Genomic DNA, 21,539 nt, shown 5'->3' with positions numbered 1-21,539 from the left:
TAATAGAAAAGAGGTCTATAAACAGAGTGGAATGCAATTCAAGATTGATGCAGGCTGCCCTGGCTGGATAGCTCGGTTGGTTAAAGAACTATCCCAAAATGGGAAGGTTGCAGGTTTGATCCCGTCAGGGCCCATACAGGAACAGATCAATGTTTCTGTCTTTCTCTCTCACTTCCTCCCTCTCTAAACTCAAGAAAAAAACCCACAATATGCAGCCTGATTAGTGGTGGCACAGTGGCTAGAGTGTTGACCTGGGATGCTGAGGACACAGGTTCAAAATCCCAAGGTAGCTGGCGTGAGCATGGGATCATAGATATGATTCCCTGGTCGCTAGCTTGAGCCCAAAGGTTGCTGGCTTGAGCAAAGGGGTCAATGGATCGGCTGGAGCCTCCTGGTCAAGGCACATATGAGACAAGCAATCAATGAACAACTAAAATGATGTAACTACGAGTTGATGCTTCTCATCTCTCCCGTCTCTAAAAAAAAAAAAAAGTGATGCAGGGACCCTGAATTTTACATCCCAAACAGATGGAGGATTTAAGAGTTAAATATAAAATATGAACCCAAAAAAGGACTTAAGAGGCTTTCTAAGAGCCAAAGAAAAATATAAAGGAAAAAAAATCAAATAGACCTTATTATACAGAATTTGAAAACCTCTGTACATAAAACATGCAGTAACAAAGATAGAAAAATGTATGTGCCGTGGCCTGACCTGTGGTGGCGCAGTGGATAAAGCGTTGACCTGGAAACGCTGAGGTCGCGGGTTCGAAACCCTGGGCTTGCCTGGTCAAGGCACATATGGGAGTTGATGCTTCCAGCTCCTCCCCCCTTCTCTCTCTGTCTCTCTCTCTACCTCTCTCTCTCCTCTCTAAAAATGGATTAAAAAAAAAAAAAAAAGATTGTTAAAAAAAAAAAAAAAAGAAAAATGTATGTGCCAAGGTGATATGTATATGTGTATATATGTATATGTGTGTATAAATACTTAAATAACAAAAAATTAAATATTGGACAAAGGATAGGAATAGACAATTCACATGAAGGGGAAAAAATGGTAAAAAAACATGAAAAAACAACATTGCAACGTATCAAAATCAAGCCTAGATTATACTTGTCTTTTCCCAATGCAGTCATAAAATAGAACTTTGCGCTCCGGCCGAGTAACTCGATTGGAACATTGTCCTGAAGCACAGAGGTTGCCGGTTTGATCCCGTCAGGGCATATAGGAACAGATTGATGTCCCTGTCTCTCTCTCTCTCTGCTTTCCTCTTTCACTAAAATCAATAATAAAAATGACCAAAAAAAAACCCTTTTCCTATTTGTCATGAAGGAAGGGCCCATGACTGCCATGACGGGCCCCGAGGCCCACATAACGCCAGGCCAGCTAGCTCACAGACACTCTGGAGGAAGGCAATGGAGCAGCAGGCTCCCAGGATCATGGCTATGTTGCCATCATGCCCTGAACAAAGACCATCTGCACATCCAACTGTGAATAGTGCCTGTGTTCCGGAGATGGCCAGGCATGTGGTGTTCCTACCTGACCAGAGCTGCTGAGTGGCTTCATAATGAAACAGTATGACTTTGCAAACACAGAACTTAAAACAAATGGAGATGATTCCTTAGGCTATTCATTTCCTTTATCTCAAAATGTTCACATCTAGAAGTTTACGCTAAAAAAATGCTAAAGAGCCTGACTGGTGGTGGTGCAGTGGATAAAGTGTTGAACTGGAACGCTGAGGTCGCTGGTTCGAGGCCCTGGGCTTGCCTGGTCAAGGCACATATGGGAGTTGATGCTTCCAGCTCCTTCCCCCCTTCTCTCTCTCTGTCTCTCCTCTCTCTCTCTGTCTCTCCCTCTCCTCTCTAAAATGAATAAATAAATAAATAAATAAATAAAAATAAAAAAATGATATATATACTATGTTTAAAGTGGTGTAAAAAGCAATATGAAAAAAGCAGAAATAATGTTTCAGAGTGCAAAATACAGTTTTATTAAGTATTATGGACTGACCTATTGTGGCGCAGTGGATAAAGTGTCGACCTGGAATGCTGAGGTTGCCGGTTCAAAACTCCGGGCTTCCCCAGTCAAGGCACATACAAGAAACAATTACTATGAAATGATGATGCCCGCTCTTCCCCCACCTTCTCTCTTGCGCTCTCTCTCCTCTCTCTAAAATCAATAAATAAAATCTTTAAAAAAAATTATGGGTGTTTTCTCTCCTTTATTCCACATTTTCTGAAATGTGGTTCTTTTGCCTCCATAATTTAAAAAGTATACTAAAAAGCATTTCATAAACTATAGCACTCTGTACAAATGTAAAGTATTATCACTGAGAAGGCATCTTGTACGTGTTTAGAACTGAGCAGAAGTAACATTAATTCCTACCCTCCAGGAGCATGGGGATGGTCTCCGTGGAGGGACTTCTCCCTCAGGGTTGCACTGATGAGCTGAGCTATCTGGTGCGTGGAGTGGCACTGCATGAAGTGTGCTTCTAGACACAACTACCTTGACACTGCACCCATCGTCCCTGGATGCACTGGGCATGGCCTATGTGCTGCCAGTCTTCCACCATGGACCAGGTGGGCAGGCATGATGCTGGCATGTCGGGATCTGGCTACTCTGATGCTGTTCTGTGCTTCTGTGATGCCTGTGTCACCTCTAAAAAATGACTGCAGCAGAACCACTTAAGTGAGGTGAGTCCAGGAAATCCGCTTCTTCCCCAACTCCCACCATCCAAGACTATTCTCCTCTCCGGGAATATAGTAACGTTCGCTTGAAGGTAATACTGTTCGTAATTCTGGTTTTTAAAAATTCTTCATATTACTCTAAACATAACAGTTCACAGATGAAATTCCTAATTGAAATCGTGCCTGGAGCCTGCCTGAGGACAGAACGGTTGACATACCTTTTAATATACAGGAAAGATCTATTCCCCTGGTCAGTGACTTCCAAACCCATCAAAGGAAACAGGACCATGGGACATCTTCAAATGGCCCTCAATTCTAACCTCCTACAGTGTATCCCTTCCCAGAGGTGACAACCGCTAATAAGAGTGTCTGTTGCAGCACGTACCTATGAGCCACTGTGCTTTCCCTGGCCACCCCAGGGAAGAAGCCAGATGACAAGCACACCACATTAATTTCCAGGTTTGCTGCCCAGGGGGAAGTTCCTGCTGGCTGAGGGCTGAACCACACACAGGAACTTTGCCATGTCCAGGGAATTTATGGGGTCCATGCCTCTCACACCCATGCCACCCGCATCCAGCAGGCTGCTGGGAACATAGTACGTACTCAGCAAATGATTGTTGAACTGGATAGCAAATGGCTTTTCTTCCCTGTGTAGTCTCTGGTGTTCGGTGAGGTGGGCACTCCAGTTGAACATTTCACCACACTCCTCACATTTAAATGACTTCTCCCCGGAGTGGACTTTCTGATGTTTAATGAGACAGTGATTCTGGCTAAACGCTTTGCCACACTGGCTGCATTTATAGGGCTTTTCTCCGGTGTGGATCCGCTGATGCACGATGAGGGACGAGTGGCAGCTGAAGGCCTTCCAGCACCGGCTGCAGTCAAAGGGCTTCTCCCCTGTGTGGATCCTCTGGTGCACAATGAGGTAGGAGTGAGAGCTGAAGGCTTTTCCACACTCGTTACACTTGAAGGGCTTTTCCCCACTGTGGATCCTCTGGTGCACAACCAGGTAGGAGTGGCAGCTAAAGCCCTTCCCGCAATCACCACATTTGAAGGGCTTCTCTCCCGTGTGAATTCTCTGGTGGAGGGTGAGACGTGAACGGTTATTGAAGGCCTTGGCACAGTCATTGCATTTAAACGGCTTGTCTCCATTGTGGATTTTCTCGTGCACGGTCAGGGATGAGTGGCAAGTAAAGGCCTTCCCGCACTCATCACACTTATACGGCTTCTCTCCCGTGTGGATTCTGTGGTGTCGCGTCAGGTGCGTCCTCTGGTTGAAGGCCTTCCCACATTCACTACACTTGTAGGGCTTCTCCCCGGTGTGAACCCTGAGGTGCATGTTCAGCAGCGAGCTGCAGCTGAAGGCCTTCTCGCAGGTGTTGCACTTGTAGGGCCTCTCCCCTGTGTGAATCCTGTGATGCACATTCAGGGATGAGTGGCAGCTGAAGGCTTTCCCACACTCACCACAGAGGAAGGGCTTCTCTCCTGTGTGGATTCTCTGGTGCTCAATGAGATTGGTCCTCCAGGTGAAGGCCTTGCCGCACTCATTACACCTGTAGGCTTTCTCCCGTGTGTGCCATCGCTGGTGCAGGGAGAGGGACGAGCTCTGGTGGAAGGCTTTCCCACACTGGCCACACACGAAAAGCCCCTCCCCAGTGCCCGGGCCCTGGAGCCTGTTCCCAGATGGAGTGTTTCCGTGTCCACTGGACTTGCGATCGTTTCTCCCTGCGCATGCTCTCTGGTGCTGGGCTACAGTCTCGCGGGGCTGGAAATCCTCAGTGTGGCTGTCCGGAGACTCTCCCTCTGTGGGAATGAGAGTGCCTTTGCGCTGCTGGGCGAAGGGGGTGCACCCGAGGGGAAAAGCCTCCTCAGATGCCTCATGTCCCTGCCAGCGCACCGCTGTGGAAACCTCCCCACGGCTGGTGGGCGCGTGCCTCCAGAGCACAGCCTCACCTCTTGACAGGGTGGCCGCTGGGCCCTCCCAGACCCACCCATCACCTGGACCGAGGCTGCAGAGACTGGACCTCGCCAGCCCCTCTGCAGTCAACTCCTGCGCTGCCTCTTCTCCGCAGATGCCCTGCTGTTGACACAACTCCATCATCTCGGGCTTGGGCACCCATTCTGTACAAAACAGAAATACAATTCTCCTAAGCAGGCAAAGGCTGGTCCTGGAGAGATCTGACCCAGAAGTGCATAAGCAGAGAGAAGAGAGCAGAGACTAACAGAGGGAGGGAACTCAAAAACAGAGCGATGGGGGGGCGGGGGTAGCGCATGTAGGGTGAGACAGGCAGACAAGCTGGCAAGAAGGGAAGAGGAAAAAGAAACAGAAAGGAGCCCCTGAAGGGAATTCAAAAAGAGCCAGGGGTGAGGAAGGGAGGAAGGCTCATGGATATGATTCACTCATTGCATCATCAACTGAGAGACTGTTGTGCGTCAGAACCCGGTCAGTGCTGGCCAGGATAAATACAAGTCCAAAAGCAGTAATTAAATTTAAAATGTCCCTAGCTCCAGCTTGGGCCAGTTAGCTTAGTTGGTTAGAGCATTGTCCTGCTATGCTGAGGTCACGGGTTCAATCCCCAGTCAGGACACTTACAAGAATCAATCAATAAATGCACATACAAGAATCAATCAATAAATGCATTTATAAGTGAAGACAAATCTGTTTCTCTCTCTCCCTTCCTCTACCTCTAAAAAAAAATGTCCCTTGTTCCAGAGGGGAAAAATAACCGCCCACTCCACCTCTCTTTAGCATCTTCTTTAGAACACTTGAAACTGCATGTATTCTGTCCCTGAGATGTACACACGTCTCGTTAAGTGAGCCTCTGCCAGCTCTGTATCCCAGAAGGACCTCTTCCTCGGAGTCACCTCTGTGATGTCCCCCGTCTCTCCCCGCCCTCAGGCTGACTGCCGTTTTCTCAACGAGAAAGCCCTGATCCCAGTTTCACACACAACTCCCGCCTTGTCCTGCTTCATTTTTCTTGGTGCCATCTGATGGTCACCGCTTGTTAAATATTTCTGTATGTGTAGAAATTACTTCTGCCTCCTGCCAACAGAAGGCAGCTGTCTCTGCCTGTTTTCCTGCTGTTCTCCCAGCACAGTTTCTGGAACACAGCCAGTGCTCGACGTCTGTGCTGAAGGAAGGGAAGAGGGACGGTTCTAGAAGGGGCACTGAGCAGGCACAGATGGAGGTGGAGCAGTGGACTGTGGAAGGAAAACACAGTGATGGGAGAGCCACATGGGGTGGTGGGAGGGGCGCTGGAGGGGGGATCCATACCCTTCCACTGCATCCCCCTCTCACCTGGAAGAGCCCCTCCAGCGACTTTTCTGGGCACCTGCCATGGCTCTTCGCCTCGTTCCAGATGGGAGATCACGTCTGGCTTACAGACCGGAGGCCCTGCTTGTGGGGAGGAAGAGGCATGGCTCTGTGCACTGCGGCTCTCTAGAACCAGGCGACAGGACAGGACAGCTCCCCGAAGAACACAGGCTGGAACTGAGGGGTGTGTGCTATCCTCGGGAATGGGGGTTTCAGAACCCAAACTGAGGCATATACTCTGAGTAACCCATGGGTATGGACGCCCCACTGCCCCCATCTCTTGGAAAAGTGCAGAGCAGGCTGGGCTCCCAGTAGCCTATCTACTCATCTTGTTTGGCTCATCTTGTGACCAGCCATACCTCCAGGCAAAGATGCCAGTGATACCTCAGAGCCCTGCCAAAAGGGCGTGGGCACAGAGACCACAACACTCACACCCTGCTAAGCTGGCCCCAGGGCTGGTGCTGAAGGGAGACTCCATAATACCTATGGAGTGACAGAATGCCCAGAATGCAGTCTCTGAGCCTCAGGAGCAGTCTTACCCAGGGCAAGAAGGTTCTGGTAGTTCTCTAGCATCACGTCCCGGTACAGGGCCCTCTGAGGAGAGTCCAGCTGGCCCCACTCCTCCTGGGTGAAGTCTACAGCCACATCTTTGAAAGTCACCAATTCCTGGGACGACATGTACAATGTTCTCAGTCATCGAGGATGGGAGTGATTCCGATTACATTCATGCTTCCAAGTGAGGTAAAGGTTAATCTTGGCAACCTGCTCCTGAGCATGGAAGTTTGAGCTTAGATACCATCTGTTGTATAGTCCTGATGTACACACCACAAGCTGGGCCAGGAATCACTATTTGGACCTGGCCTTCTGAACCAGAAGGGCCTAACTGGACAGCCTGTGTGCGCGGTGCCACGGTGGACAGAAAGCTACTGATATGTTCTGGGTAAGATGCTATGCTTACCTGGGTCAAGAATGTCAAACTTAGAGAACTTGAAAGAATACCACAAGAACCCGGAAACCCTGTTCATATCTCACCACAGCAAAAGGATTTGTCCCTAGACACAAAGCCATTATTATACCCTCAGGAAGGAAACCTTGTACTTATCAGCAAGTTCTGTGCCTAAGAGACCAAAGGAGCCATTCTGTGTCCTTGCCACCTGCCCCTCACTCCTTCCCACCAAAACTCATGCACCCCTGCCCTTTGCAGACCCGAGTCCTGGCCTGTCCCATACCTGACCTGCTCCCATCCTCCTCCAATACTGCTCACTGATTGCAGGGTAACCCCTACACCTACTTGGTCACTCTGGGTCCAACTGTCACAAATACCCCAACTGACTCCACCTGTACTTCTGCCCTCAAACCCTAGGTTCTTCTGCCACCCGGGGCTTCTCACCCACTCTGGAGCCTCCAGGCTGTCTCCCCTAACAGGCTCCACAGTCGTCAAGCTCCAACACTGTTCTGGATCCCACCCTGGCAGGAAAGAAGTTCTCAAGGCCCACTAGGGCTCTGACTTCAGGTAGCAAGGGTGTGGAGACTGCTTTCTAAGTAGCAGCTAACTGCTCTCTCTTCAAAGATGCTGAGACCATGGCAGCCTGGCTTAAACTGTAGTTAGGCTGCAGTTCAGGTAGATATAAGAGTGAAGAGTAAAAAAAAAAAAAAGAGTGAAGAGTAGGCCCTGGCTGGTTGGCTCAGTGGTAGAGCATCAGCCTGGTGTGCAGGAGTCCTGGTTCTATTCCCGGCCAGGGCACACAAGAGAAGCGCCCATCTGCTTCTCCACCCCTCCCCCTCTCCTTCCTCTCTGTCTCTCTCTTCCCCTCCTGCAGCCAAGGTTCCATTGGAGCAAAGTTGGCCCGGGCGCTGAGGATGGCTCTGTGGCCTCTGACTCTCCTTGCAACAGAGCAATGCCCCAGATGGACAGAGCATCGCCCCCTGGTGAGCATGCCGGGTGGATCCGGGTGGATCCGGTCAGGTGCATGCGGGAGTCTGTCTGACTGCCTCCCTGTTTCCAACTTAAGAAAAAAAAAAAAGGAGTGAAGAGTAAACCATTTTCTGGGGAGTGTCTGGTATGGGGCCATGCTCCCAGGGGCCACCAGGTTCCTCAAGAAGCTCTGGATCCACATCAGCACCGAGAGTGAGGTGAGGGCACAGCTGTCCAGCCTTGAGAAGAGGCCTCATGCCTACCAGGTGCTTACCAGGCAGTTGGCAAAAGCTGGGATCCCATCTGGGTCACAAGAGTTTTGACTTTTAAACTTTTTTTAAATTTATTGATTTTAGAAAGAGAGGAAGGGGAAGGAAAAAGAAAGAGGAAAGCACTCATGTGTTGTTCCACTTAGCTGTGCATTCATTGGTCACTTCTCATATGTGCTCCGACTGGGGATTGAAGCCACAACCCTTAGGGTTTCAGAACAACACTAACTGACTGAGCTAACTGGCCAGAGCCCTGCTTTCAGTTATTCTGAGTATACACCTAGAAGTGGGATTGTTGGATCATATGGTAATTCTATGTTTGACTTTTTGAAGGAACACCAAACTGTTTCCATAGTAGTTGAATCATGTGGCCATTTCCCACACCCCTGGCTGTGCACTCCAAGAGGCTGGAGACCCTTCCCCTGCCCCTGCCCCTGCCCCTATGAGAAGAAACAGCAGTCTGTGCTGCGTCCAGAGTCCGACAAAACTGAAAAGAGTTACAGACAAATCCACCATTATACTTGGTGATTTCAACGATAATCTCTCTCAATAATTGATAGAATACACAAGCAGGAAGTCTATAAGGATATAGAATTGAGTAACACTATTATTCAATTTGAATTGATATTTATAGAACACTCTAAACAACAAAATCAGATACACATTCTTTTCAAGTGCACACAGAACACGTACCAAGACAAACCACATTCTGGGCAATAAATAGTACATTTAAAAGAATTCAAATCATATAGAGTTCCTTTTCTAACTATAAAAGAATTAAATTAGAGGCCCTGGCCAGCAACTCAGTAGTAGAGTGTCAGCCTGGCATATGAATGTCCCAGGTTCAATTCTCAGTCAGGACACACAGAAGAAGCGACCATCTGCTTCTTTCCTCCATCTTCTCCCCCTTCTCTCTGTCTTCTCCTCCTGCAGCCAGTGGCTCAATTGGTTCAAGCATGGACCCGGGTACTGAAGATAGCTCGGTACTTGTGCATCAGCCCTAGAAGACGTTGCCGGGTGGATCCCAGCCTAGGCGTATGTGGAAGTCTGTCTCATTATCTCCCCTCCTCTCACTTAAAAAAAGAAATTAAATTAGAAATCCATAATAGAGAGATATCTGGGAAATCTCCCAAATGTTTGGAAAGTAAACAACATATAACTAAATAATACATGGTTGAAGAAGAAATCACAAAGGAAATTAGAAACTATTTTGAACTGAAAATGAAAATACAACATAAAATTTGTGGGATGTACCCAAGGCAGTATTCGAGGAAAGTTTATAGCACTGAATGCTATATGAGAAAAGAAGAAAGGTGTCAAATCAATATCCAAGATTCAATCTTAAGAAATCAAAAGAAGGAGGCCCTGGCCGGTTGGCTCAGTGGTAGAGCGTTGGCCTGGTGTGCAGGAGTCCCGGGTTCGATTCCCGGCCAGGGCACACAGGAGAAGCACCCATCTACTTCTCTACCCCTCCCCCTCTCCTTCCTCTCTGTCTCTCTCTTTCCCTCCTGACGCCAGGGCTCCATTGGAGCAGAGTTGGCCCAGGCGCTGGGGGTGGCTCTATGGCCTCTGCCTCAGGTGCTAGAATGGCTCTGGTCACGACAGAGCGATGCCCCCGATGGGCAGAGCATCGCCCCATGGTGGGCATGCTGGGTGGATCTTGGTCAGGCACATGCGGGAGTCTGTTGACTGCCTCCCTGTTTCCAACTTCAGAAAAATACCAAAGAAAAAAAAAAGAAATCAAAAGAAGGAAATAATAAGGATCAGAAATCAACAAAATAGAAAACAGAGAAGCAATAGAGAAAAATCAATGAAACCAAAAGATGACTCTTTGAAAAGATCAATAACATTGATAATTAAACATATACCAGTATTTACGACCTGACTTAGCAATTCCACTCTTAGATATTTATTTAAGAGAAATTAAAACACATATATATCCACCTGACCTGTGATGGGACAGTGGATAAAGCACTGACCTGGAATACTGAGGTCACTGGTTTAAAACCCCAGCCTTGCCTGGTCAAGGCACATACAGGAAGCAACTACTATGAGTTGATACTTCCTGCTCCTCCCCCATCTCTCTCTCCTCTCTCTAAAATCAATCAGTAAAAGTAAAATCTCTTTTAAAAAGTCTATATTCATACTCAAATATTTATAGCAGATTAATTTGTAATAGACAAAATTTGAAAACAACCTAAATATCCATCAGCTGATGGATGGATAAACAAATTGTGGAATATACATACAATGGTGCTATGGGCTGAATTGTGTCACCTCCAAATTCATATATTGATACCTTAACCTGCCCTCAGACCTCCGAATGTGATGTATTTGAAAAGAGGGTCTTTAAAGACGTGAGTAAGGTAAAATAGGGTCATTATGGTGAGCCCTAATTGAACAGTACTGAAGTCCTTACAAGAAGAGAATATTGGTAAAGACATATACAGAGAAAAGAGCATGTGAGGACACAAGGAGAAGGTGCCATTTATAAACCAAGGAGAGAGGCCTCAGAAGAAACCAATTCCGCTGACTTCTTGATCTTGGACTTCCAGCCTCCAGTACATTTCCATTGTTGGAGCTAGCCAGTCGGTGACACTTCGCAATAGCAGCCCCTTGTAAACTATTAAAAATGGAATATTACTCAACAATAAAAAGAAACAAATTACTGATTCATATAATGACATGAACTCAAAAGCATTTTGCTAAGTGAAATTAGTCACAAACCAAAGAATACATACTGTATCACTTGACAGTGAGAGGACTGACTGCAAAGGGACATGAAAAACTTTTTGGGTGATGGAAATGTTTCATGTCCTGATTGTGGTACTGGCTATACAATTGTACAAACTTGCCCAAATTCATCTAATCCTACATTTAAAGTTGGAAAATTTTATTGTATATAAATTATCTCAATAAATCTGATTCAGCCCTGGTCGTATAGCTCAGTTGGTTAGAGCATTGTCCCAAAGCGCAGAGGTTGCTGGTTCGATCTTCGGTCAGGGCACATACAGGAACAGATTAATGTTCATGTCTCTCTCTCTCTCTCCCTTCCTTTCCTCTAAAATCAATAAAATACACATTAAAAAATAAATAAACCTAATTCAAAAACCCTACTGGATTTCAGGGAGCTGTGAAGGTGGGAGTGAGGACACACTCTGAGAACACACCCATAACTGAGGCACACAAGAATGACGCATAATGGTGGTGGCATCGGCACAGGGAAGGAAAAATGGGCAAATCAAAGCTTCAGAAACCTCAGAATGTGGTGCAGGTGAGAAGGGCTGTCAGACGTTACATGGCTTCAGTGTGGGGGTATCGACAAGCAAGAGCAGGGTACAATCTGAGCCTTGCACAAGCCCTTATTAGAGGAGGGATATTCCTAACCTACTGGGAGAAGAGCATGTCTGGTGTGTTTTAATTCTGCAGGACAGGAAACAAAAAGCCCAGGGAATGTCTAAGTGAATCAAATGCAGACATGGCAATAAATTAGCAGAGAAGTCAGAATAGACTGTTGGGGATGTCCCAAGATAGCAAAACACTTGACCATGAGTGTGAGTCAGATTGCTGGAGAGAGGAGTACTCAGGAGAGGAGGACCAGTTACTCCAGAAGTTAATATTTTAGAAATAACACCTATGCACAAGAAGGGCATTACCTCAAGGTAGTTACTCACATGCACACACACACACATACACACATGCACACATAGCTGAACCATTTGAAGGTTAGGTTGCAAACATGATGACATTGCACCCTACATTTTTCAGCTTGTATCTCCTAAGGATATTTTTTTACACAATCGCTGGGCCACCATCACACCCAAAAAATTTAATATTGATACAATATGATCTAAGATACAATCCATTTTCAAGTTTCTCAATTGTCCCCAAACTGCATTTGATGGAATATTTTTGGACCTGTGACACATTGAGAATCATGTATTGCATTTGATTGTCATGTCTCGTGTATTTTACAGAACTATAGAGCATTCTAACACATTACAGAAGCTGGGCACATCTCACAATATGTGTTTTGTTGTTTTCTTTTGGACAGACAGAGATAGAGTTAGAGAGAGGGACAGACAGGAAGGGAGAGGGATAAGAAGCATCAATTCTTCATTGCTGATCTTTCATTGTTCATTGATTGCATTCTCATATGTGCCTTGACTCGGGGGCTACTTTGGGCTTCAAGCCAGCAACTTTGGGCTCATGTCAGCAACAATGGGGTCATGTCTATGATCCTGCACTCAAGCTAGTGAGCCCGCACTCAAGCTGTTTAAGCCGAAGACCTCAGGGTCTCGAACCTGGATCCTCTGCATCCCAGTCCAATGCTCTATCCACTGTGCCACCAACTGGTCAGGCTCACAATATGTTTGACAGCTATATCTACTGGTAATCAAACCTCACCTCTTTCAAGTGGGAGGTTAATAAAATCACAAAATCCTAAAAGTCAATCCTCCAGACCTTTTCACTCCCATGCTCTCCGAATCAACCGCATCCTTCTAAATATTATGATGAGTCTGACCAGGTGGTGGCGCAGTGGATAGGTGCTGGACTGGGATGTGGAGGACCCAGGTTCAACACTCTGAGGTCGCCGGCTTGAGTGTGGCCTCACCAGCTTGAGCCCAGGGTCGCTGGCTTAAGCAAGGGGTCACCCACTCTGCTGTAGCCCCTCCCTCCCCATCAAGACACATGTGAGAATGCAATCAATGAACAACTAAGGTGCCGTAATGAAGATGCTTCTCATCTCTCTCCCTTCCTGTCTGTTTGTCCCTCTCAGTCCCTCTCTCTGACTCTCTTACTGTCTCTGTCATAAATAAATAAATAAATAAATAAATAAATAAATAAATAAATACTATGATGAATAGAAGTAGTTTAGGTGGTAGAATAAAACCCCTCACGTCTGTAAAGAGGGATTTGGGCCCTGCTTAGCTACAGAAGTAATTCCTTGCTGAGCCTCCAGATCCTCTAAAACTCTAAGTACTTCATGAGGGCCCCACATCAGGGCCCAGTATGGACGTACGTACCCCATACCATCACTCCTACCTCAGTGCATGGCCCTTCCTTTAGCTGTTCCACCCCAGATTCTATGGCAGAAAACTCCCCCAAACAAGGACAAACCACCACAAACATCGACTGGGTCTTCATGTGGAGATGAGCAAAGTGATCTTGTGTGACCTTCTTGCTGGAGTTCCACTAAGAGTGCTGGAGTTCCACCACTCTTCAGAGCTCCTGGAACAGTGCAGGCATACAGGTCCTGGGCAACTGACCCACCCATTGGACTGAATCAGGCTGGAAGGGGCACTCATCTTGAGGGCATCCCTGGAACATCACCTGGACTCTCCAGCTAGAGCTGTTCCCAGGCCCAGAGCTTGTGAGGACAGGAGAGCAGGCCTCCAGATGGAGGTTCCTTGGGTGACTGAAGATCCTGGGCAGGGGAAAGACGCTGCCAACTCTCTTCGTAAAGAACAAGATGTTCAGAAGGAAGAAAAGACAGTAACTCACCTCAGATCTGGCTTCCAGGAGACTCTGATCCAATGTATCCTCTGGATTCTCTTTGAGGGGAAAAACAAGGTCCTGAGAGGACAGAGCTGGGAGAGAGAATGAGGGGGTGGGGGAGGCTGTGCAGCCATAGCCATCAGGTGCATTGACTGAGCTAAGACCCACTCCACCCCTGGCACCGGGGAGAATCAGATGGGGTTGGGGGCCAGCCCCTGCAGATGGGGTGGGGAGCGAGCTCCGATATCTGGCACGTCTGATGCAGCATCAGGGGTTAATTCTGCCACTCAGCGTCAGAAACTCTAAGGAAAAACACTGCCATTCCCTTCCTCTCATCACATGTTCAAAACTGAGAACAAATGGATGTGCACGGTGAAGAGCCAGGAGGCCCGATTCTGCTGGTGTTCTGGGAAACTAGCTTGACCTCTCCGAATGTCAGTATCCTCAATTGCCAACCCATAGAACCACTGACTAAAAAAGCCAATTGTACCTGTCTCCTGGGGCTTCGGGGCAGGGGTCTCCATGGCGCCCCTCGGCAGCGTCCCCGGAGGTGTGGGCAGCTCTGCAGCCTCCTGGGCCCCAGGCCAGGTCCAGAGAGCCGGTTCTGTACCGGAGGCTCAGGGGCAGGGGCCTACAGGGGAGCCCCGCAGCGTCGCGCACGCACTCCCGGTTGCACGGTCACACTGGCCCTGCGCCCCGCTGAGGTCGGGGCTAGGCAGGCTCAGCGGGAGTCCCGCACTCAAGGCTGCGCTCACGCCCCATCGCTGCGCCTCACGCAGCCCGTCACAAACTTCTCTCCGGGGCCAAGCATGCCTGGGGCTCAGACACTCGGAGCCAGCGTCGTGGAGCGCAGCCTGCAGACAGGCCTTGGGGCGGACGGACAGATCGACGAATAAGCGAGCGAGCCACCAAGCTTCCCACAAAAGGACAACGGCCACTACAAAGGAGCAGCCCGGCGGCCGCCGTGACAAAGTGCGCCTGCGCGGACCGGATGCAAACTACTGTCCCCAGGAGCCTTTGCACCGCGCAGGCAGCGAACTCAATTTCCCAAAGGGCATCGGGGTACCAGAGCTGCTTGACAATTCCAACCCGGAGTGTAGCACACCCTTCTGGGAAATGTAGTTCAAGTGCCCAAAAACCGAGAGCTCTGGTCCCTCTCCGTTCCCTGCCCCACCCCTTGTAGTGGTAGTATCTTTTGTGTATGTTTGCGTGCGTGCACACGTGTGTGTGTGTGTGTGGGGGGGGGGCGTGTGTGTCTAATTAGGAGGACGGTGCCCAGGTCTTCACGGCGCTGTCGGCAGGGTCCTCTGGTGGTGTGAGCAGCTTTGCAGCCTCCTCCACCCCCTGCGGCCTGTCAGTGCTTACATATATCCAGGTGGAGTCAGATGGGCTCCCCACCCACATCCATCTGTTCAGGAAAGACTCAGGCCTCTGGAATTAGGGACACAAAGGGTGGTGGGCCGGCAGCTGGGACTCCTGGTGAAGGAGAATTCCCCCTCAGTTTTCAGATCCAGTGGTCCTAACCGCTGTTTCCCCATCAGGAGCTTGGGAAGAAGGGTCTGGGCAGTGGCACAGCCTTGGCACAGACTCTAACATTGTGATGATGCCAATATTTATTAAGCACTGACCATGCCAGGAACGTTTCAAAGGGCTTGATGTGTATTTTCTGGTAGTATTCTCACAACTGCCCAGTGAAGTTTGGTAGCTATTATTACCCCCATTTTAGAGATGAAAAATCTGAGGCAAAAAAAAAAAAAAGAAAAATCTGAGGCACAGAAAGGTGGGGTAACTTGTCCCAAGTCACACAGCCCAGGGGACTTGGAGTCAGGCTTGAATCCAGGCTGAGTAACTCCAGAACTGGTTTATTACTAGGTTCTTACCGAGAGCTGATCTTGGGTGGGACAGAAAGAGTACAGTCCGGAAACTGTTTTGACTCCCACTCCAACCCCAGATAGGTTTGGCCACAGGCTCTCACTTGACATCTCTGTGGCCAGGGCCTGCATAAGCATTCCTGTGCACCATGCAGGAATAGTGTCAATAGCAACCCCAGGGCAGGAGCCTGGGAAAGATTGGGACTGTATATACCTGAACCTCACAAGTCTGATTGTGGACCTGTGTGTGGTGGAGAGTGACTGTTGCCTTAGAGGGCTGGTTAATGTGTGCGTGTGTATAGGTGAACAACCACTCTATGCTAACTTCTGACTTTGGTTCTTGCCTCACATTTCTCATCTGTGCAAATGTGCGGGTGTGCCTCTGAGAAAGTATACATGCACCTGTGTACAGGTGAATCTGCACCCTGTATATTGCTGTTCCACAAAAATGCTGCGTAGGAAAAGCAGCCCCCAAATGCCCAAGTAGCCAAGAGACTAAAGAAATGAGGCAGCCAAGTCCAGCTTGTCAAATGGGCTTAACAGGGAACTTACTACAGAAATGGGTCCTGGGCAACCAGAGGACAGTCAGGTCTCTGCACTTTTCATCCTCAGAGCACCCTCTTTTAGCCCCTCTTAGAGATGAACCTATGTGCTAGGAAAGGAACATGTGGGTTGTTACGGGCAACCAAGAGGCCAGATTCTGGGAAGCTCTGGTGCCAAGGTGAGTTAAGAAATAAATTTAAAAAAAAGAAAGAAAGAAATAACATCTAGGGCACCTTGCCCCAGATGCAGGAGTAATGGTAATTCCAGCATTAGCCTGAAACCTCTGTACACATTCCAGAGTCCATCCAGGGAAAGGGGTGGGGGTCAAAGGTTGGGGCTCATTCACTCAGAAATTAAGCTGGCAGATTAGCTTCAATATGGAGTCAGCCGTGCCTACACAGTGGCTGTTGTCTCCCAGTTCTGAGGTGTCTGGATGTGTGCAGGTGCCTGTACATGGGAGAGTACCTTGTGTGCACCTGTGTACTCACTTGTGAGCCTGGTGTGATTTTGTGTGTGGTGGCATATAGCTTTTGACTTACAGGTCTGGGCTGAGTCTATAATATGTGCTCATGTGTATGTGTGTGTGTCCCACTATGCTGCCACAGTCTGAATAAATGACTGTGTATTTGTGCATGTGCCCCTCTGTATGCTCTTTTATGTGTGATTGTAGATGGCTTATAGGATCAACTATATCTGGTGCCTGGGTGTGTTCTTTGAGACAGTGTGCATATGCCTTTACATGTAAATCTGTAAACCTCTGTTGTGTGTGGTTGTTCGCTCACAATTCTGGTTTGGTTTGTGACTGGGTGGGTATGCACCTCTGTAAGTTTGTGAGACTTTGGGTCTAGTTGTGACTTTGTGTGTGCTGTATATATTCCTCTGTACATCATTCCGTGTGTGTATACCCACAGTGCTCATCAGTATGTGCGTCTTTGTTTATCTGCACCCCTGTGCACATTTGTGTGTCATTATGGGTCTCACAGAGATCTGGTTGTCATCTGAATGTAAATCAGCACAATCCCAGGGGTTCTGTTTAGTGATTTGTCCACTCATGTGTCCTGAAAAGTAACAAGACAGTACCTACAGAAATGTGTTCAGGTTAACATAAGGGAGTAGGTGAGAAGATGCAGTTATTGCTTTCTACTGACTATAGAATTCTGGATGTGTGAAAGATATTTAATCAAGAATATTTTGGCCGGACCAGGTGGTGGCACAGTGGATAGAGCGTCACACTGGGATGCGGAGGAACCAGGTTCGAGACCCCAAGGTCGCCAGCTTGAGCGCAGGCTCATCTGGTTTGAACAAAGCTTACCAGCTTGAGCCCAAGGTCGCTGGCTCGAGCAAGGGGTTACTCGGTCTGCTGAAGGCCCACAGTCAAGGCACATATGATAAAGCAATCAATGAACAACTAAAGTGTCGCAATGAAAAACTGATGATTGATGCTTCTCATCTCTCTCCGTTCCTGTCTGACTCTGTCTCTGTAAAAAAAAAAAAAAAAGAATATTTTGCCCTGTATGGGTAGCTCAGTTGGTTTGAACATTGTCCAGATAAGGATATTGTAGGTTTGGCCTCTGGTCAGGCTAGAGTTTTCTTTCTTTTTTTAAAATTTATTTTATTTATTCATTTTAGAGAGGAGAAAGTGAGAGAGAGAAAAAGAGAGAGAGAGAGAGAAAGAAAGAAAGAAAGAAAGAAAGAAAGAAAGAAAGAAAGAAAGAAAGAAAGAAGAAAAGAAAGAAAGAAGCAGAAAGCATCATCTCCCATATGTGCCTTGACCAGACAAGTGCAGAGTTTTGAACCGGCAACCTCAGTGTTCCAGGTTGATGCTTTATCCCCTGCACCACCACAGCTCAGGCATAGAATTTTCAAAACAAACAAAAAACAAAAACAGTTCTACCTTCTATTTCCAGAAAAACATTATTCCTTATCTAATTTTTTTTATTTTATTTTTTTTAGTTTCTGCTTTCTTTTTTTTTAAAAGACTTTTTTTTAATTTATTCATTTTAGAGAGGAGAGAAGGAGGAGAGAGAGAGAGAGAGAGAGAAGGGGGGAGGAGCAGGAAGTATCAACTCCCATATGTGCCTTGACCAGGTAATCCCAGGGTTTTGAACCGGCGACCTCAGTATTTCCAGGTCGACGCTTTATCCACTGTGCCACCACAGGTCAGGCTCCTTATCTAATTTTTGTAAAATAATTCAACAATTAGCCTGACCTGTGATGGCACAGGGTAGATGGAGGGTCGACCTGGAATACTGAGGTCGCCAGTTTGAAACCCTGGGCTTGTCCAGTCAAGGCACATATGACAAGCAACTAATGAACAACTAATGTGAAGCTAACTAACCCCTCTCCTCTCTGTAAAATCAGTAAGTAAAATCTTTAAAAAAAATAATTCAACAATTATACAATGCTTTACTACTACTACGTAGCTCTAATTTAATTTATATATATTTTAGAAATCTGTATATGTAAAATGTTGACATAATTATAGTTGATTATCTACACCCACAAGGTTCAGGAAACTTCTGTGAAGGACTAGATGCTATTTTAGGCTTTACAGGCTTGTTACGGACTATGTGTTACCCCAAATCCCTACTGTTAGAGGTGGAATTAAGCAAGACTTGTGGAGACAAAATACCTCAGCAAGGCAACTTTAATAACTTCTGCAGAAGGGTGTGCTGCTGCTATTGAAAGCCATCCAGCAAGCAGGTGAGCAGAGGGCAAATTCTGTTTTATCCCTAATGCAGGCCCTAGGATGCTGGGTCTTACTCCATTGGCTGGAGTGTTGAAGTCTTATTTTTTTCTCAATTGGTTAGTTTAAATGGCCGCACCAAGGTGGAAAGGAGAGATGGGGATATCATTAACTAGGTAAGGGGGTTGGGAATGGTCGGAAAAACAAAAACCCAGATGACCAGACAAAGGGGGCTGGGAGATTGGTAAACAAGTTAGTTATTTCTCATTGTAGTCCCTGGTCGAAGGAACCCGAATGAAGGGGGTTGGGAATTAGTTGAAGAAAATAACATGAGTTGACCTGACCAGGTGGTGGCGCAGTGAATAGAGCGTCAGACTGGGATGTGGAAGGACCCAGGTTCGAGACCCCGAGGTCGCCAGCTTGAGCGCGGGCTCATCTGGCTTGAGCAAAGAGCTCACCAGCTTGGACCCAAGGTCGCTGGCTCCAACAGGGGGTTACTTGGTCTGCTGAAGGCCCACGGTCAAGGCACATGTGAGAAAGTAATCAATGAACAACTAAGAAGTCGCAACACGCAACGAGAAACTGATGATTGATGCTTCTCATCTCTCTCCGTTCCTGTCTGTCTGTCCCTGTCTATCTCTGCCTCTGTAAAAAAAAAAAAAAGAAAAAGAAAAAGAAAAGAACATGAGTTAAACATTTCCTTCACCTATGTTGGAGGCTGCTATTCTGAATGTGCCACCCTAAATTCATATGTTCACATCCTAATCTCCAAGGTGATGCTATGGGGGGGTGTGTGTGGGGTGTTTGGGGAGTGACTAGGTCATGAAGGTAGAGCCCTCATGAATAGGATTAGTGCTTTTATAAAAAAGGCTCCAAAGAAATTCCTGTTTCTACCATATAAGAACACAGCAAAACAATGACCTTCTGTGAACCTACCTGGAAATGGGCCTTCATCACACACTGAATCTGCCAATACCTTGATCTTGAACTTCCCAGCCTCCAAAACAGTGAGAAATAAGTATCTGTAGTTTCTGAGCCTCCCAGTCTATGGTATATTTGTTATAACAGCCTGAGCAGATGAAAAAAAAGCCTAAACCCCAGTGTGACTATATTTATTTTTTACAGAGACAGAGTCAGAGAGAGGGATAGACAAGGACAGACAGACAGGAACAAAGAGAGATGAGAAGCATCAATCATTAGTTTTTCATTGCGCATTGCAACACCTTAGTTGTTCATTGATTGCTTTATCATACGTGCCTTGACCACGGGCCTTCAGCAGACCGAGTAAGCCCTTGCTGGAGCCAGTGACCTTGGGCTCAAGCTGGTGAGCTTTTGCTCAAACCAGATGAACCCGCACTCAAGCTGGCGACCTCGGGGTCTTGAACCTGGGTCCTCTGCATCCCAGTCCGACGCTCTATCCACTGTGCCACCACCTGGTCAAGCCCAGTGTGACTATATTTAAAGATAAGGCCTTTAAAGAGTTAATTAAAGTTAAATGAGGTCATAAGAATGGGGCCCGAATCCAATAGGACTGGTGTCTTATAAGAAGAGAAAGAGACACCAAGGATGTGTACAGAAGACCATGTGAGGACACATGAGAAAATGACCATCTGCATGTCAAGGAGATAGACTTCAGGAAAAACCAAACCTTCCAGTACCTTGATCTCAGTCTTCCAGTGTCCAGAACTATAAGGCAATAAGTTGTCTATTGTTTGAGCCACCTGTATGTGGTAAATGTTACAGAAGTCCCAGGAGGCTATAAGAGGTTGTACAGCCTGGGCTGTGGTGGCCCAGTGGATAAAGCATCAACCTGGAATGCTGAGGTTGCCAGTTTGAAACCCCAGGCTTGTCAGATCAGGGCACGTACCAAGAAGCAACTATGAGCTGCTTTCCACTCCTCTCCCCTATCTTTCTATCTATCCTCTCTCTAAAAATTAATAAAATCTTTTAAAAATGAGGTTGTACAGTCTCTGTCACAACTATCCAACTCTGTAGAGTAAAAGCAGCCACTGACAATAAATAAATAATTGTGACAATGTTCCGACAAAACTTAATTTACAAAAAACAGGTACTGACTGGCTTTGGCCCATGGGCCACAGTTTGCTGACCCCTGATCTACAGTATTTAAAGCTATGCCTATATAAAGAGAGGCACCAGATTTGAAGTGTAAGCCTCACTTCCTCATATATAATATCATTTATACATTCAAAAAACATTATTTCTACACATTTTCTAGAAACTCAACATGATGTATAAAAAAATTTAACTTTCATGTATGACTTCATGGTTTAAAAGTATATTATTAAAAAGTATTATTGCCTGACTTGCGGTGGTGCAGTGGATAAAGCGTTCAGCCTGGAGTGCTGAGGTTGCTGGTTCAAAATCCTGGGTTTGCCTGGTCAAGGCACGTATGGGAGTTGAAGCTTCCTGCTCCTCCCCCATTTGTCAATCTCTCTCTCTCTTCTCTAAAATAAATTTAATTTTTTTTTTTGTAATTTTCTGAAGCTGGAAACGGGGTAGAGACAGTCAGACAGACTCCCACATGCGCCGACCGGGATCCACCCAGCACGCCCACCAGGGGGCAACACTCTGCCCACCAGGGGGCAACGCTCTGCCCACCAGGGGGCGATGCTCTGCCCCTCCTGGGCGTCGCTCTGTTGCGACCAGAGCCACTCTAGCGCCTGGGGCAGAGGCCAAGGAGCCATCCCCAGCGCCCGGGCCATCTTTGCTCCAATGGAGCCTTGGCTGCGGGAGGGGAAGA

At 47.2% G+C, this 21,539-nt stretch overlaps 1 protein-coding gene across 4 annotated transcripts in view; it reads right to left on the bottom strand.

The window, feature by feature from the left end:
* The window catches only part of ZNF74 (zinc finger protein 74), a 182,051-nt gene extending 167,420 nt beyond the window's left edge, over window positions 1-14,631 (bottom strand). The window contains exons 1-6 of one of the 4 annotated variants that reach the window (XM_066259912.1): window positions 14,169-14,631; window positions 13,685-13,770; window positions 6,535-6,661; window positions 5,981-6,079; window positions 4,681-4,803; window positions 1,975-4,485 (exon numbers count right to left, since the gene is read on the bottom strand). In XM_066259912.1, coding sequence (XP_066116009.1) covers window positions 3,131-4,485; window positions 4,681-4,803; window positions 5,981-6,079; window positions 6,535-6,661; window positions 13,685-13,770; window positions 14,169-14,202 — 1,824 coding nt within the window. In that variant the 5' untranslated portion in view covers window positions 14,203-14,631 and the 3' untranslated portion in view covers window positions 1,975-3,130. Of the gene's footprint in view, window positions 1-1,974; window positions 4,804-5,980; window positions 6,080-6,534; window positions 6,662-13,684; window positions 13,771-14,168 lie in introns of those variants that run through there. The other 3 variants (XR_010729254.1, XM_066259910.1, XM_066259911.1) reach the window with 3 other exon arrangements.
* Window positions 14,632-21,539: the final 6,908 nt, after the last annotated feature.

The sequence above is a fragment of the Saccopteryx bilineata genome, chromosome 2 (genome assembly GCF_036850765.1).
Source record: "Saccopteryx bilineata isolate mSacBil1 chromosome 2, mSacBil1_pri_phased_curated, whole genome shotgun sequence".
NCBI lineage: Eukaryota > Metazoa > Chordata > Mammalia > Chiroptera > Emballonuridae > Saccopteryx > Saccopteryx bilineata.
This window is presented reverse-complemented; position numbering and strand designations above follow the sequence as displayed.